The 18,792-nt window shown below is 38.3% G+C and overlaps 2 protein-coding genes across 2 annotated transcripts in view; one reads left to right on the top strand and one right to left on the bottom strand.

Moving 5' to 3' along the window:
- Positions 1–7,571, bottom strand: part of LOC124271563 (E3 SUMO-protein ligase PIAS2-like) — a 32,570-nt gene extending 24,999 nt beyond the window's left edge. Inside the window, exons 1-3 of the mRNA XM_046706702.1 lie at positions 7,308–7,571; positions 4,693–4,853; positions 2,928–3,043 (exon numbers count right to left, since the gene is read on the bottom strand). Coding sequence (XP_046562658.1) covers positions 2,928–3,043; positions 4,693–4,853; positions 7,308–7,343 — 313 coding nt within the window. The 5' untranslated portion in view covers positions 7,344–7,571. The remainder of the gene's footprint in view (positions 1–2,927; positions 3,044–4,692; positions 4,854–7,307) is intronic.
- On the top strand, positions 7,059–18,792 carry LOC124271562 (NADH-quinone oxidoreductase subunit B-like). The gene is made up of 7 exons (XM_046706701.1): positions 7,059–7,132; positions 11,821–11,947; positions 12,661–12,796; positions 13,254–13,433; positions 14,358–14,493; positions 17,169–17,303; positions 18,563–18,792. Exons 1-6 carry the CDS (start codon positions 7,075–7,077, stop codon positions 17,264–17,266), a joined length of 735 nt encoding a protein of 244 aa, XP_046562657.1. The 5' UTR covers positions 7,059–7,074; the 3' UTR covers positions 17,267–17,303; positions 18,563–18,792.

Here is an 18,792-nt window from a genome sequence, read left to right as displayed (position 1 = left end):
GTTCGACTTTGGATGAGGTCAGTGGTTCACATTCCTCTTCACAGGACGTCATAGCCGCAACACTGCATCAACATTGGGCTGACCATGTTCAAAACATATTTGAGAAATGTGTCCGAGAAACCTACTAAACAGTCTTGGAAGTGCCTTCTGCAGACAGCAGACAATGTAGCAGGGCACAGCATCATCCTTAACTTTTCAGCTTACTATCAGACTTCTTTGGTCATGCGAACACGTCATCCAAAGGCATATCAGAAGGTCCATGGTTCGAATCCCATCACAGAACTCAGAAATTGTAACAATAGTTTGCATGGAGACACATTTAATTGATTCCGTGACATTTCAGTAAACAAAACTACAGCCCTACTTGTTACTAATTTCTCCCTCTTTCATTAACATAATGACACATACCAGTAACTGTAACAGTGGAAGCCAAACATACATTGTTCTTTAAGTAAATAAGGGTACACCAACCATTTCTGCTGGCATTCTCTGTTTCAATTACTTGTTGGATGTGATGTCTATCTCTTTCCAGTATTGATAGTCTCTCAATGTCAGTTCCACTTGACTGATACATTAGATCAGCTCTAACATTTGCTCCAGGAGTCGTCATTACCAAAGACACCTCTGGCACTACAGCATATCCTGGCCTTACTGTGGAGGCTGTTGCCATTAAGGTAGATGAAACTGGTATGGGGGATTCTTCAGGAACACTATCATAACTCTCACTAGAAGTACTGAATCTGCTTGCAACAGAGAAAAAGCTTTCTTCCGAGATGGAGCCAGCTGTCATCCTACATTGTGATGTTCTGGCACAAGGCTGATTGTAAGGAATATTGTCTCTCCTGGCACTACCAGGTAGTGAATTAGAGGAATCAATATTGTCAGCCCTAGAGTTTGAAACATCCACACAATCAGATTCCTGAGCAGCTGTATGCCCATCTGAAGGACAACTCTCAGGCAGTGCTTGTACTGTTACAATGCTCTCTTCTGTACCAGATTCTGAAGGGAATGTGAATGAAGTCATACCAGATGTGCTATCTGACACTGTGTTGCTGACTTCTTCAGACCCTCCCATACAAGCACCAACACTTGCACCAGAAACAGAGGCAACAACTTCAGGTCTATTTCTACGACGCTGGACTCTGCTGTTTGGTTTGTAACGCGTTGATCGTTCACTGTGCATAAATGTATCAGTTATATTTTCCTTATCAAGACCAAGTCTTTTCATAATGCAACTTGTTTTGGAATTTGGCACAACTTTGGAAGGCAATGAATATGAGGAATGTTTTTCTTTCCCATGATCACTCTGATTGGTTCGATCCTTCAGGGAATTTGTTCTTGCTCCACTTCTTGTCACAACCATCATGCAAGAGCTCTAACACAACAAAGCTGATACAACTACCAGCACTGGCCCAACCAACACTGTGCAGTAATAACCTTGCCTTACACCATCAAGCTGTTACATAATAGCTTGGACTACCAATCACATGGGAGTGTCAAGACAATTATTTTATGCAACAAGCCTTGAGCTCGGGTTATGTAATGCTGTGTAATGGGATACAAGGTTGTCATGGAGACTCCTGTCCTCACACTATGTCCCAACAAATACACCACTATCACATTAATGTTCAGCCAATACACCTCAAGAGCCTTAGATGACTGTCTGCAAATGGCTGTCCTCTCATGCCTACAGTGCAATGATCAATATTTTTTTCAGCAATGTTTTCTCATATTGTTTTCCGATCATAAACACACTGGTAAAACAACTGGTGAAACCAATCCCCCACCTATCTGAAACATCAACACAATCTCAGTATTGCTTAGATTGACAGGAACGTAAAACACACACGTCAATATCACTTTACAACAGCTGGACCACAATCAATTTGCACTTTTCAAACTCAGGTTACACTTGGACAAAGCATGTAACCGACCAATACATTCTCCTTTTACACTTGTGACAATCTTACAAAAATATAAAGCTTACAAAAATATAACGCTGCTAGACTATTTCAGCACTATCATGAGTGGAATAGATGCAGATTTAATCTAAATGGTGAACATGTGAACAGCATTTCAATTCTGAATGTTTAATTTGGTCATGAGTGAGTGAGTGAGTTAATATTTAATGTCACATTGGCAATATAATTTGGTCATGAAGTAGGTCAATGATATTTGCCACTTTTGGTCAATCCAAGAGTTATATTACAATGTCCCACTTTGTTGAAGTCAACAATCAACCATGTGACAAAACCTAACCACCCAATTCTCAAACCAAGCATAAGTGGCTGAAATCTGACCTGCAATTCCAACAGGGTTGTATCATCAATACAACTAGATGTACTTTCAAAGTTTTTATGATGATGTTTGAAATTATTATCAGCGTTGCTTCAGCAGGTGAACCCTCATTTGAGTCGAAATTCACTTGTTACTGCCTTAGAAGGCAACACAAAATTTAACAGATAAAAATACAAATAACAAACCCCAAAGAAGAAAAGAACAACAAAAAAGAATAAGAAAAGATTCCAATCCAGTTTAGAACACGTCTGATGCGCATACAAAGTTTCACCCAAAAAATGAAAAGTTTCAGAGTATGCACAGGAAAATTATTCACACCCTAACATGAACCCCAGCTCTTTCTGCCTGGGACATGCTGGAAATGCTAAAATACAGTTTCAGAAGGGCAAAATTCAGCAGTTCACATCATGCCGCATGTGGATGCAAAGTTCCATGATGATGTATTAAAGGGTTTATGATGCTCCAGAACACTAGTTCAAGTTACTGTCACTGGAAAAAGATGCAAGTCAAGATTTCCTGAGGTTTAGCCCCTGAATGTATTTTTCTGTCATTGTTTTCCCATTTACAGTCATGGGTACATATTCTGTCAGAATCTGTCCTCACATAAACCATGAAGTAGGTGTACTCACATGTCCCAAGTCCTGCGGAGGTGGGGGGAGCATCTGTCTGCGGTCTCACTTGAGGGGGACTTGTGCCCGGACCACCAGGATATCTTCTTCGATGCAGGTTGGAAGAAAATATTTGCCTGTTGGCAATAAGTGTTAATGTTCAACCTTTGTCATGTGCAAATTCATTTAATGAAACAAGGTAACACCAATGTGATAGTTAATATTAAAGGCAATATCTATCAATCCACAATATGTTACAAATACTAGAGGTAGCATCTTGACACACACAAATATTTTCTGTGATCAAATACTGACTATTCTAATGACAATATTTTCTGATCTTAAATTTTCCATCTTTTCAACTTGAAATTATCAGATGTCCCTGCCAAGAGAGCATTTCAAAATCAGATATCATATGCACAATTCCTCCCAACAGTCAGAATGGTTTCTGGAATGACTGTGTTCAAAGTATCATTATATCAGCGAAACTTGGTCAAACCAATAGCATAATCAGACAAACAAACAGCATCTGAAACATGGTCTTCCCTGGTTGTCAATCGTTTAGCATACCAATACTTAGTATTCATACTAACTAGACTCCCTATTCCAATTTTTACCATTGCCATGTTTAAAGTATTCCACAATATTTGAGATGGCTGACTGACAGTTTGGTTTTACGCCGCTTTTAGCAATATTCCAGCTACATCACGGCGGGGAAAATGGGTTTCACACATTGTACCCATGTGGGGATTCGAACCCGGGTCTTCAGCGTGACGAGCCAACATTTTAAGACCTAGGCTACCCTACCGCCCCTTATGTTCTAAGAAGCACATGATCATGCATGTACCTAAGGGAGGTAACAGAGAATAAATCCCTGTCTTTGTGACAGGGACTGGAAGAAGGTATTTGACATTGACATAGCATTACACACATGTTAAACATTGTTATATGTAATAATCTGATTTACTGAGCATTCCAAAATTGAGACTGTGAAACTATTGTGCAAGAAATAAACCTCAGTTCACCAATATTCCATTTACTGCACAATCCCTATGACCATCCTGCGACTTCTCTTTTTTACAATCAACGGCATATTCTGCTGTGGTTTTAGTGGACATATTTACACACACTTCATATCAAACTGCATGTAGCATTGATTCATCCAATGATACACCATGACTTCTCTGATGTAATTAAAAAGCTTTGCATTTATACCCCCACACAAGTTTCATAGGTGTTAAAAATGAGGTAACAGAGGCACCTGTACTGCAATATATAATCAGTGTTCAAAATCAAACATGAAAGGCACAAAGGGGTCCTTGTCAACCATGATAATAGCTAGCACAAATAATGACTCCTTGAAGAAAAAAATGAAATACCTGTAAAGTTGTCATAGTCCTGATACTAAATGTTTAGAATGAACAGGACCCTCAAGGGTGAGCGAGTGAGTATAGTTTTACGCTGCACTCAGCAATATTCCAGCTATATGGCGGCAGTCTGTAAATAATCAAGTAAGGACCAGACAATCCAGTGGTCAACAACATGACCATTGATCTGCGCAGTTGGGAACCAATGACATGTGTCAACCAAGTCAGCGAGCCTGACCCACCGATCCCATTAATCGCCTCTTCTTACGACAAGCATGGGTTACTGAAGATCAATATTCTAAGCCGGATCTTCATGGGTAAGGACCCTCAAGGACCCTCATTTCTCATAATTAATGTTTTGCATCAACCATGTTAATAACTAGCACAACTAATGACTCCTTGAAGAAAAAATGAAATACCTGTAAAGTTCCCTAATTTTTATCTGCACAGGCATTGTGCAGCCTTTCTGTACAAGTTGTAGTGCTCTCTGGAGTAGTTCTTGTTTGCGGCCGCTTTTGTTCCTCCCTGCAAAGCCCAAAAGGACTTGCAGTTCGGACACCCGAAAGCTCATTATCATGTGCTGAAAAGACAACATCAGTGCTTATATATTAATAAAAACTGATACAACTACATCAAAAGTAAATATGATACGATAATGTTCTTGTCTGTTTACAGTAATTTACTATGTTGCCAATTAGTGATCAAAAGAGTATATTTAAAAGATCTAATCATGAGTTCATTGTATGATTATTCAAGACGAAACTATATGTTTTATACCTTACACACGGCTGTGCAACATCTAGATGTCACTTGTTCCGAATCAATGAATGAATGCATTGCATTCCTACATACATCAGCAATATCATTTGATGACGTACATGAATAATTTTTGGTATTAAACATTACAAACATGTTCAGAAGTCATCTTGTAAAATACATTGTAATTTTAACACAGAATAAACAATCTTGATGCACAATCATTAGACAAACTGCACAGGTAATCCACCTAAAACCTTGCCAAAGTGAGAATAATATTCAAGCTAACTTTTGATCATGTATGATGTATGTATTCTCCACTTTCTCTTTTTTGATGGCATTGTTTATAGCGATCAATTTCAAGAGTGTGAAAGACCTGAGGTTGATAAGATGTAAACAATGTAAGTAACAAATATAAGTACAAAGACAACATATTTCATATCAGTTGTTTGATGGGCATTCTAGAAGTTGGCGACTCAAAAATGAAACATACAACTTTATGGATGACAACTTCTTATTTATTGCATAGAGTGACATTTCGATGTAGAAACTTACATTGCTATCAACCTAAAAGTGAATACAACCAGATGATGAGGGGTATATATACATAGTATGTTTTGACAACAGCAGATTAACATTAACAACAACATGTAATTGAATAACAACTGGTACATAATTATGACAGGCCAGTGGGAGACTAAGAACAACAAATGAGACTGGCGATGAAGCCAATAAACAAGGGGGATTAAGTTGTAATAACAAGCTGATTGGGTGCTTTTTATAGAGTCTATAGTTTGATTAATTCTTTTAGCTTGATAACAATGTCAGAATCTACATCGAAACGTCACTCTATGCAATAAATAAGAAGCTGTCATCCATAAAGATGTATGTTTCATTTTCATACCAGTCTTTCTAATTACCAAATTGGTTAATCACTAATAACCATTTTCAACAGTAAAATCTCAAAACATCCCCAACTTCACACTTGTCTACTACACAGCTAAATCCAAAAGTAGATAATATAAACCCTTAACATGGCCAGGTGCATGTGCAAGCAAATGTTTCAAAAAGCTTTGTGGCTCAAAATACAAAATCTTAAATTCGTAAGACTGTACGACATCACACTTGGTAGACAGTTTTCTGCTTTGTTATCTTAGTCATAATTTGAGCTCCAATAATACATTTTTATGTCAAGAATGGTTTCCTCCTTCATTCTTGGGTCTTTTCAATGCATTGTTTCACCCATTGACAAACTCTTGAACTTAATGCACTGCAGCCTAACTTTGTTTGGTATGATTTTCATCATGAAGGGCTCCAGATACTTTTTCAACATCAGGAGTATGTACTCTTTATTTTTTCAATACAGGAGTACTGGAAAACCTTAAGAGTACATTTAGAGTACCGAATGGAATTTAATGGAGTATCAGTAATCTTGTGTTTCGTTTCAAATATGCACCACAACATTGCTACTCTTGTGTAAACAGGTCAATAAACAATAAATTTTCAGATAAATATGTCTGTAAATGATTCTAAGACAATATACCATTGCTGTGGTGTATATCTGCTTACACGACTTTGTGTGTATTTTCTAAATTATTTGCTACCACAAATTTTGTATCGTTTAGTGATATTTGATATATCCTATTTGAAAAAAGGTGACACCGATGAGAATGGCCCTTATCTGGAGCCCTGATCATGGTAAGAGCAGACTTCCTTACGACAATAAACATGACTTTGTGTGTAATCTATATAAGACAGTCTAAATGCATCTGAATCACAAATTGATGATCTATTGGTAAAGTAAGAAGCATAAGACTTTTCTACAAATTTTTCAACCTCTGGAGCTCAAAATAAATCTTTCACATGTCAACTGCTAAAAACAAGGAAGTTGATTTAGTGATAGTTGACATGTCCTTGACCTTTGAAAAAAGCCTGGCCAGCCACGGCCCGACATGGTGGTCAGAAATGAAAACATTGTTTAGATTTGGTCAAAATTGAGTGGAGAGTTTCTAGAAACCTGCCCCAGATTTTTGGCCATATCGCTTATGAGTTTGTTAGTCAAATTGACCCAGGAGAGGGTAGTCAAAATGGCGACCTCCAGTGGTAAGTGTCCTCTACATGTCTTTGCGAGAGTGATGATTTGATGTTTGTTCGTGGTAGTGTGTGAACAGCATCAGTTTCGACATCAGTTCCAATGTGCAAGAATTTAACGAAGTTGTGACTTGAGCAATAAACTGACAACTGTTTTCGAAGAAGTTATGCAACGCAAATTGTTTACCCTGTGCTGCTGATCCATCCCAGTTTTCGTGCACATCTCTTCATTATATCATTAACTTTGGAATTATTATATCGTTCCCTTTTCTCTGTGGCTTCTGACGACTGAGAAGGAATGTCGTAATTTTCTTTACCATCGGTTGAGACCAATTTCAAAGAAAGCTGAACTCTATACTGTTTTGAATGTTTTTTTGTGTACTGATCAGGTGCCTGAGTGATTAGGAAGGCGTTTCCTATTCTCGCGGTACTTACGGATATATGATACGTATCACAAATAATGGGTAACGAATGAACGAATTTGTTATTAAATGACGAATACAATATTGTAGTTCAGCTGATTCCATCAGTTGAACGTCCATGTGACCCGTTGATTGCCATCCCAATAACCAGTGACGAAACGAAATTTGGCTTCTCCCATTCTCGACAATTAACGTGCGGCCTATAACCTAACATGACTACTGCAGTGCTATGTACAGATTCCATCCTTGCATCTCACATTTCAAAAGTAACAAGAGTTCAATAAAACCACGCTCCTTCCCAAATATTCGTGAATATTCGGTTCTGCCACGAATAACGAATTGAATTCATGAAGAAGCACTTGGTCCGATTCACTAGAATACCAGTCGGTGATGTAAACAACCGCTAAGCGTCACGCATCAGCGTGAGATTTCTAGCAAAAGGGTGTAGGTTACCGCAGATGGGACTAGGAAACCACTAGGGCTAGAATGCACTTGGAGACGGACCTATATAACTAGTATGAGGGTGTAGGTTCGAATCTCAGATGGGACTACATGCAACAAAAATACTAGAATCTGTACTTGACTGAGAAAGTGTAATCCCCAAGATGACATGTTACATTTGACCACATTCTTAATGACATGGTGTATTCACAGAATGTTTTTATGTTTAACTTCTCTCTCACCGAGACGGCGAGAGCCACGATGGGATCTTACAGTCAAGTCATGACCCAACTTCACCATGTTCACAGCTGAAAAGACCACCTTCATAAATCCTATTCAGATTGTGGTGGCTGTATAACCCTTGTATTTTCTTGTGATTTTTAGAAATATATCTCCTGTGGGCTTTTGACTGAAAAATTGATACTGATGTACCCCCAGGTCATTTCCCTGCCTGGACCCCTGTATATACATGTACCTGCCATCATTCATCACAAATTTAGGTAGAAACAGCTCAATAACCTGTTTACTTTGTTTCAACAGTAGCCAGCTGACATGTTGACAATGCATGCATGGTTTTGCAAGATTACACAGTTGCACTGTGATGTTTTTGAAATATAGTCCTTTGTAACTTTCACTGACTTAAGTCTAACCCTTAAGATTGTACTTTTTTATGGATTGGTGTTTGAAGTAAGGCAATGTATTTTGTAATACATGTAATATGTATATGTTTGTTTGTTGTTTAACATCGCATTTAACAATACTCCATCAAGTCCAGTGTCAGATCAACAGCATGAGCAACGATCAACACAATTGGGATACAATGACCACCTGATCCTGTTAGTCGCCTCTTTCAACAAGCTTGGCTTAATGCCAATTTTTACCCAGACCTTCATGGGTCATACAATATGTGCAGAGTAATGTTTTGAAGAACACAGATAAGAGTAACAAAAGCATTTAGTGTTTTGAACTGGATTTATTTTTCCCATGTAGATTTAGGGTTACATATAACAGTCGTATTCAGATCATTCATATCAGTGGTTAGTTGTTTTTTTTAAAAAATAATAAATTATGATGTATATACAATGAGGAATATTTTTCCATTTTGTTATTACTAAATGATTTTCTAATTGTCAGTAACATTTGCCACTGGCAGCCCCCCTTCCATAGTTAAAAGATCAGAGTTTCGAACTGATTTATATTTGGTAAGTTTATTTATGATCCTGTTAGCTGATTCAGTTTTAGCACATGATAATAAAACTTCATTTCATAGTTCATATCCATCAGTTTAGACTTGATATATCTGTTCATGATATAAAGTTACCCTTCTAAATGGATGTTTTTGTTCATCTAGTCCCATGTCATTCTCTTCCCACAGAGGTTACTCCTGTCATATCTTCCTACGTAACCTCTGTTCTAATACGGCCCTTTCATGGTGTGAGCATTTAAGACTCGTGATTGGAGGTAATCAGATTTAGTTGTGCAATCAGCAACGTTGTTTCAAAAGTAATCAATCGCAAGGCCTCAGTAATTTCCGTATGCTTCGAGAAAAACTAAACTTCTTCCCCTGCGCGATGCGCAAACGTTTCTTCTAGACAGAACTCAGTCATGTTATGGCGGATCAGTGGCGTCTCCATCGCCCTCGTTGACAACGGACAAGGTAGCCATTAAACGTCTTGTGTGTAACATCAACACAATTCCCCGGCAGATGGGGAATATTTGTGGCCCCACATTTGCTTGTGTTAGTCAAGTTGAATCTAAGTCGATGTAACACGTGTTCTGATTGGATAGAAAGAAGGGAGATAATTCGTGTTGCGATCTTTTGCCGCTAGGGGATTTTCCGAGAACCAAGAAATATGGCCGTATTAGAACAGAGGTTGATAGGAAGATATGACAAGTAACCTCTGTGGGAAGAGAATGGTCCCATGTATCCTTTTGCATATTTTTATGCCAATTCTTTCTAACTTATCAGAGAGCAGTTAAGTTTGTCCTCCTAATTCCCACCCCAAAATCATATGGTGTGGTCTGTAATAGCCATCCTATATATTTTGTCAACATCATTAATACAAGTGTTTTCACATGGCTATGGTCTGTTTGCATTCAGTGAACAGAATACTTTCTTTAATTAATTTATCACAACAATGTCCAGTGACTACATTGACTGACTAATATCCTGCCTGTCTTGATATATTCAATTTTGCAGTCTCATTGAGATGAAAGCATACCATATCTGTATCCTGCAAAAAATATATGTATTTGTTTGAATAGAGGGTCTGAAAATAATCCTTTTCATTGGCTCCGAAGTTTGTGTGCATTAGTACTGAGACTTATTTACAATAATCACAATAAAATTATAGTATTTTTGTGTATTTGATACACCTTTGTTAGTAGATGTATATTATCTATGGCATATACACATATACATGTAGTTAATGTGTAAACAAACCCGTGAAGATCCGGGTTAGAATATTGATCTTCAGTAACCCATGCTTGTTGTAAGAGGCGACTAACGGGATCGGGTGGTCAGGCTTGCTGGCTTGGTTGACACATGTCATTGGTTCCCCATTGCGCAGATTGATGCTCATGTTGTTGATCATTGGATTGTCTGGTCCCAGACTTGATTATTTACAGATTGCCGCCATATAGCTGGAATATTGCTGAGTGCAGCGTAAAACTCACTCACAAATGTGCAAACACACTGCAAGTAAGTGTGTGTGTATTTTCAACCAATGTTGGTAATTGCTGAGTGAGTACTGCATACAGCTAGAAGAAGAACCTCCTCAAACAGACTATAGAAATCCTGTGATGCGAACAATATGTCAACATGTCAGCTCACTGCAGTTGAAACATGAAGTGAACAGTTTACTGGGCTGTTTCTACCTAAATTTGTGGTAATAAGATAATGAGAGGTTCCCTTATAGAATGGGAAGTGATCTGGGACAGGGAGAATCCTGATATCAACTATTCAATTAAAAACCCACAGGAAATAGTTGGGTTTTTGTTGAAAATCTTAAGAAAATATGAGGGGTAATCGGCCACAACAATCTGAATAGGGTTTATGAAAATGGTGTTGTGCATTCCTACATTTAAGACAGGAACCTACATTGCATCTGAGCTTTTGGCTTATCAGCTACCTGTGCTGATATTGGATATTGTGTGTTAAACTTCTAAACTGTTTGTTTACAATTAACAGTTGCCCTCAGTGTCTTTGTAAGGATCTTACATCAGTATCTTCAAGGCAGAGCTCCAGATAAGATTTAGCTCATGTGGGTACTGTACCCACTGTATTTTTTTGGAGTGGGTATTATAAATGTTGAGTGGGTATTTCATTTTCCGTTACCCACTGCTTCCAAATATGTGCGTATTTCAGTCATTTTACTCACCTAAGTATTATGTCATTGAGTAAGTTTACTAAGCAGGTATGTTCTGCCTTATGTCATACCTAATCAAAAGCAACTTAAATATATTGGAAATGATTTCATGAAAAATCACTCATCCTATACTGACAGTACAACACTAGTCCTATACTAACAGTACAACTTGATAGCAATTGATGTCTTTGTCATTATGCAAGTGATTTTTATAAATATATTCCGTACGCATTTGTTTTAAACTGTTTGCGTACATAACATTGTAAATGCGTAATTGGTACGCAACCATTATTCTTCAATGCGTAATTTGAAATTTTCTATGCATATTTTACCTGGATACGCAGCTTATCTGGGCCTCTGTTCAAGGTTTGAACCTGTTCAATATTTTCTGTCAAGAACTCATTTCCTTTGCCAGGTGAAGGTGATGGAGGCTATAATTTGTATAAAGCGTATGCTATTTGTGTTTTAGTTTTGCGACTTTCGGGTCTGTTTTCTCCGACTTTGGGGTCCCTGGTGAGTCGGCAATCCCCAGCACTAGCAGTTCAATGTCGCAGTCTCTTCACGGACAACAAAGAGGATGACAAGACAAGTGTCAGGTACTCACCACGTTTTCATTCATGCATATATATTTTCCATTTGTAGTGTTTGTTTATAAACCAGAGTTTTGTAATGTGAAAAAACCCATCATTTCTGTTCTATATTAGGCATAACTCAAGCAGTAACAAATATGACAAATAACAAGTCCAGAAATGTTTTTGTTTCCAATGAGAAAGATGAACTGCAACATAATTCAATACTGAAACAGGGTTCTACATAGCCCTGTAAAACTGGGAGTCCTGGTCACTCAGGGCATATTTTTGGGGGAGTCCATTTCCAAAATTGGGAGTCCATCAATTTGCATGAAATCAATTATCATAGACACTTCCCATTTAATAATGATTATGTTATAATATGTGTTACTTTCAAAGTCATTAGAATAATAATTGTAAACAGAATGTTTATATTTTAATATGGGATATCATTACCAACTTAGAAAGTATTTTACCAGAAAAAAGATATATTGCGTCCACAAGGACCCACGTGATTTTAGTTTGGGGGTACTTCATCAAATGTCTGCATCCAATACAAAGAATCACGCATCCCATAAAACCCTGCCAAAGTAACCTACCAATGTGTAACTCCTCTATTAGAGATGTCACACATAACCATGATAACAGCATGATAGTTTCTTACTTTCTTCAAGTGATGGGTATAAGGTGAAATTTCAAAACTGTCAGTGTCAAATTAAATTAATTGTTTCACATTTCAGTGTTGTTCCAAGTAGAGGGCAGAGCACAAGCCAAGGAATTGTGCCAAAGAAAACATATTCCCCTTTCCAGAACACTAGCAATAAGGCCGAATATGCACTGGCCAGGGTGGATGACCTCCTCAACTGGGCCCGGAAGGTCAGCAGTTTACCTTCAAATAGAATCAATGAATTGTAGATTGCTGGTCAGCTAAAATAAGGTCACTCTTACACTGTAAAGGATTATGTTTATTGATTACGCCATGTTTATCTCACACGATTTAAGGCAGGCCTCATCAGATAAACCTCTTTTGTAAGACAACCAAAATAAGGCGTTACTTGCAAATAGAAATTGTTTTTGTGAACAAAAGTTCAGTATTCACTGATAGTGTGTGGACATGTGTCCTTTAAGAAGCTGATTGTGGGTTCTAGATAACAGATTCGTCTTTTGAAGCCCGAAGGATTGGTTTCAGAGAATATCAAATGGAAATATGCCCATTGGACAATGTCAATGAGAAAATAAGGATTTCTGATATCCAGTGACCATGATTTAAATCTGGGACTGAGATATGGCCATCATGATGCTGGCAGTATAATGATGTGCATTGTCCTCTCAGAGCTCCTTGTGGCCCGTCACGTTTGGCTTGGCCTGCTGTGCTGTAGAGATGATGCACTTCGCTGCCCCCAGATATGACATGGACAGGTTTGGAGTTCTGTTTCGGGCCAGCCCTCGACAGGCTGACCTCATCATTGTAGCAGGAACACTCACAAACAAGATGGCTCCAGCTCTGAGAAAAGTAAGTATGAAGAAATGTAGGAAGGTCACTGTAATTCCTAAGTAAGACAGTGCTGTGACCTGTACCTGGCCTTACATGTTGCTGGTGACCTGTACCTTACTTTACATGTTGCTGGTGACCTGTACCTGACTTTACATGTTACTGGTGACCTGTACCTGGCCTTACATGTTGCTGGTGACGTGTACCTGACTTTACAAGTTGCTGGTGACCTGTACCTGACTTTACAAGTTGCAGGTGATCTGTACCTGACTTTACATGTTGCTGGTGACCTGTACCTGACTTTACATGTTGCAGGTGACCTGTACCTGACTTTACATGTTGCAGGTGACCTGTACCTGACTTTACATGTTGCAGGTGATCTGTACCCGACTTTACATGTTGCTGGTGACCTGTACCTGACTTTACAAGTTGCAGGTGACCTGTACCTGACTGTACATGTTGCTGGTGACCTGTACCTGACTGTACATGTTGCTGGTGACCTGTACCTGACTTTACATGTTACTGGTGACCTGTACCTGACTTTACATGTTGCGAGTGACCTGTACCTGACTTTACATGTTACTGGTGACCTGTACCTCTCTTCACATGTTACTGGTGACCTGTACCTGACTTTACATGTTGCAAGTGACCTGTACCTGACTGTACATGTTGCTGGTGACCTGTACCTGACTTTACATGTTGCAGGTGACCTGTACCTGACTTTACATGCTGCAGGTGACCTGTACCTGACTTTACATGTTGCAGGTGACCTGTACCTGACTTTACATGTTGCAGGTGACCTGTACCTGACTGTACATGTTGCTGGTGACCTGTACCTGACTTTACATGTTGTGGGTGACCTGTACCTCTCTTTACATGTTGCAGGTGACCTGTACCTGACTTTACATGTTGCAGGTGACCTGTACCTCTCTTTACATGTTGCAGGTGTACGACCAGATGCCTGAGCCAAGGTGGGTGATCTCTATGGGCAGCTGTGCCAATGGTGGAGGCTACTACCACTACTCGTATGCAGTAGTCCGAGGCTGTGACAGGGTTATTCCTGTGGATATATATGTTCCAGGTAGGTTCAAAGCCTTCATTTGTAACTTCCTGTTGTAGAGGATCATAGAAGACATCATTGAACACCAGCTAGGACATCATGTCCCCTTGTGTATCCACACCATACCTCGTAATACAGCAAACATTTAATGCTGAAGTAACATAGTGTTGAATTTAAGTCCTTCTTTACTGATGAGGAATATTTTTGGGGACACTTTCTTAGTCAATACTGTGTGCAATTTGATAATAATATTCATGATCTCTGATGTTTTACTTATTCAGTATACTTTACATTAAATTCTGCCCTTTAATTAGTAAGCCATGACACTGATATATATACCCATGCATTAATTAAGCACCACCCTATTTTGAAAATAAGATGTGATGCTTCAGAAAACTTAGGGTATAGCCAGCAATTTAATTAACCTATAGTTAAAGAAGATTTATCCATTAATAATAATAATAATAATAATAATAATCTACTTCTATAGCGCCGAGTTCCAGCTAGACTGCTCACATGCTCTTGTGCAGTTCAGTTTATTTCATTTCAAATAGATGTGTCTTTAGATATTTTCGGAAAGTTTGTAGACTTGGAGCAGATTTTAGCGACATAGGGAGGTTGTTCCATAGCATGGGAGCTGCACATTCAAAGCAGCGTTCCCCGTATTTGGTCCTGGATGGTCTGGTGATAAGCAGATCTTTATCTTGTGATCTAAGAGTTCTTGTTGGTCTATGGTTGTTAAGAAGAGATGACAAGTAAGATGGAGCAGTGTTGGTCTTCAGGCACTTGTAGATAATGGTGAGCACCTTGAAGTTTATGCGTCTAGCAACAGGTAGCCAATGCAGTTCTCTTAACCTGGGTGTGATGTGGTCTCTTTGAGGACAACAAGTTATTATCCTGGCGGCCATATTTTGTATAACCTGGAGTCGATGAACCAGGGAAGCTGTTATCCCATACAAAAGTGAATTGGCATAGTCAAGGCGAGATATGACTGTTGCTTGAGTGAGAGTTTTGGCGGTTTCATCTGAAAGATATCGTCTTAGTTTACCAATCTGATGAAGATGGTAATGAGAAGACTGGCACATTTGGGTGACCTGTATGTTCATGGTCATGTGGGAGTCGAAAACAACTCCTAGATTCTTCACTTGAGAAGAGGCAGGCCCATTCACAGGTCCAATATTGACTGAGAATTCTGTCATACGTTCCTGTAAGTGCTTTGGCCCAGTCAATCCATTGACAGTTTTACAAATACCATGACCTTTTCTATTCTTTATGAAAGAATATGTTGATGAAAATGTGATGGGACTGAATTTTTACCTAAAATAACTATTCCACTCCTGCTCAAACTACACAATTAAATTAAGTTTTGACTAAAAATAACAATTCTGTTATATACCAAGATGACATTTACACATCAAGTAAGCTTTAATTATGCATAATCAGGAAGAACCCGAATGTCAAAGATTCAGACCTTTTTCCAACAATTCAGATTGCTAATTGACAAGAACTGAAATGGACACATTGATAAGATTTTGGAATAAATCTTTTATGATTTTGAGTTTATTGTATTGAATAAACACTTCTCCTTGCCAGATACTGATAATTACAGCTAAAATCTGTTTTGTTTGTAAAGCAACTGTTACTGCATTTTAAAAAAATGTCTTTTTAGTTTGACTGTAACTTTTTCTAAATCTTAGTTTTACAAACTTTCATCCAATCACAATAAATAACGAATTTATAGGTCACATAACAATCAATTATTACTTTCACTTTTCAAAATAAGGTAACTTGTTGTAGGACAGAAAAACACCTGTTTTAAATATAGGCAATTATCCTAATTAAAGTACATGGTAATTTCAATGATGTTTTCGTTTATGAAATGTTAAATGCTTGTTCTCTCAAATTATAAAGGTTGGAAAGAGTTTAGAATTTCATTTCATCCAAAATTAATTGGTAAAATACAGGGTGGTGCTTATTTTATGCAAATATTTTGAGTACTGCTGCATTTTTACAGGCAATCAGTGATTTGTTTCATGTAACTCAATATGACGCCTTTATTTCTCCATCCATAGCGCTACCTGAGGTGATTAATGAGGAAAGGGAAATAACTCTTTGACATGTCTTTTCAAGACACTATTCAGGCAACAGATCTTTCACTGATGTTAGTTTTAAAATATATTTTAGGGATGCTGTTTTAACTACCAATATGCTAGAACCTAGCTCAGTGACTAACATTCAGGCTGGAGTCACAATGTAATTTTAAAAATGTCTGTATAATTTAAAAGTTTGAATACGGAATTCGAACTTCAAGTTATAATAATAGTGACTAATGCTAGGGTTTGGAGAGGTGATCTGTATTTCACTGATAACAAACTAACAAAGAAGGAAGAGGTTATAATGACTGATTTTACCTTATTGCATTGAATACAGTATTTAACAACATTTTAGAAAATAAGAACATCTAAAACTCCCGTTTTTGAACAAACATTTTTCTCAAATTTGGCTGTCACTGCCATTTAGTTTTGGATCCTTAACATATCCCTGAATATTCCTGCATGAAACCATCTCTGATTATCAAGGGCAGTATACCTCCAATTTTCCATGACAATAGCATTTAGCAAATTAGGTAAGTCAGTCTTATAACACTAACAAAATCTGATACCATGAGCAGGTACTCTGATTTCTCCTGTTGCCAGGTTGCCCCCCGACGGCAGAAGCGTTGTTGTATGGAGTTATGCAGCTGCAGAAGAAGATAAAGAAGATGAAGTCCGTACAGATGTGGTACCGGAAGTAGTGGGCCTGGTATCCTGTACATAGACTACTTATGTTATTTTGGAGATAAACCTAGTGTGTTTGAAAATCAGAGACATGCTTTACTGAATTGATGGCGACTAAATTTCAATTGGAACCGAACGCGTAGCGTGAGGTTTCAATTGAAATATTTAATCGCCATCAATTCAGTAAAGCATGTCTCCGATTTTCAAACACACTAGGGTTATCTCCATTCTACCATGACCCATTTAAAATCGAACTTCCTCGCTCTGCGGAAAGACACTGCGTAATCCGGCATGGGACGAGAGGCGAATTGAACTTCGTCTGTGAAGGGGCGGTAGGTGCCGTTCGTATTTTTTTAACATTACAACATAACAATATTCTGTCCAAAGAAATCAAACTACTGTTTATTCAATGCAATTATGTAATACCTGAGATCTTGGGGTTTTTTTCATCCCAACTCCACACGACTAAAACCAGCCTATTGTTTTGTATGCCGTGAAACTGTACCCCCCTGGCCACACTATAATGGAATCGTCTGACCTACTTATTTTCTTCCAAGTAGACAGTTACGCAACAGTTTGAAATGGCGGACGAGCCAGTGTTTACATTTTGCGAAAGGTTGAAATTTGAAGTGACAGTGGACAATACTTGACTGACTGTCGAATCTGAACCCTGCAGAATCGAAGAATAGATCCTTTACTGATCATCCTACGACCTGTAACTCATCAAAGACTGTTGATTTTTATGACCGGCCGATCATGATTTCACGTACTGCCTCCACCCCGGCATGCGAAAAGAGAGTGACAGTGCTGCTGCTTAGTGTACATGCGACTGACTTGTGATTCCTTGGAACTTTGTTTTTATCGTTTGGGACTGGACTGTGTCCAAGCGTTTTTCAAAGTAGATGAACATAACAGTGACAATCATATAATTGTATTTTTCAAGTTTAAATAAATGTTTTATCAGCATTTCCATCATGTCTGTTGTGTTGGTATTAGTCATGTTGGTGGTCAAGCTGAAGTAGTGCGGCAGTGTTCTATACGTGCGCAGTGAAGCGCAATGAAATCAAACGCATTTATAATCCAAAAATTTCCAATTGCCTATGTGGAATATTCGAAAGTCAGCGTCAAAATCCACGGAGTTGTTGTTATGATCCGCCATCATTGTGGTCAAACGGAAGTAGTTCTCAAAATAAGATTTGTCAATGCACGGTGAAGCGGCCTTACAATCAGATGAGCGTCAATCCACAATTGATGCCGTCTGCTTTTTCTGAACAACCAATCAGAATCTAGTATTTTCTTGATTCATGGTAGAATTGTACATATTTGTTGTGTTAGTGCAAACAGTAGCACACTTGGAACACTTGAACTTTTGACCAGTGTGGGTATAGGGAAGCCTCGCATTTGAAGTCCCCCCTTGAAATAACTCTGGATGTGAAAGTACATGAAGATTTTTCATGTTTCGGATACGAATCTTCAGTGCCACAATGGACTTGTTTTGAAAAATGCGAATTAAAGAGAAACTGTGAAATAAAAACTTTCCAAT

This window comes from Haliotis rubra, unplaced genomic scaffold (genome assembly GCF_003918875.1).
Source record: "Haliotis rubra isolate DU_JTF1 unplaced genomic scaffold, ASM391887v1 Scf161, whole genome shotgun sequence".
In the NCBI taxonomy this organism is placed as follows: domain Eukaryota; kingdom Metazoa; phylum Mollusca; class Gastropoda; order Lepetellida; family Haliotidae; genus Haliotis; species Haliotis rubra.
This window is presented reverse-complemented; position numbering and strand designations above follow the sequence as displayed.

Bases quoted from the DNA above. Each gene is read 5' to 3' on its own strand.
- LOC124271562 (XM_046706701.1), top strand. From the start codon at position 7,075: ATGAGTTTGTTAGTCAAATTGACCCAGGAGAGGGTAGTCAAAATGGCG. The intron at 7,133-11,820 runs GTAAGTGTCCTC...TTTGTGTTTTAG, and splicing joins CAAAATGGCGACCTCCAGTG to TTTTGCGACTTTCGGGTCTG. The intron at 13,434-14,357 runs GTAAGTATGAAG...TACATGTTGCAG, and splicing joins TGGCTCCAGCTCTGAGAAAA to GTGTACGACCAGATGCCTGA.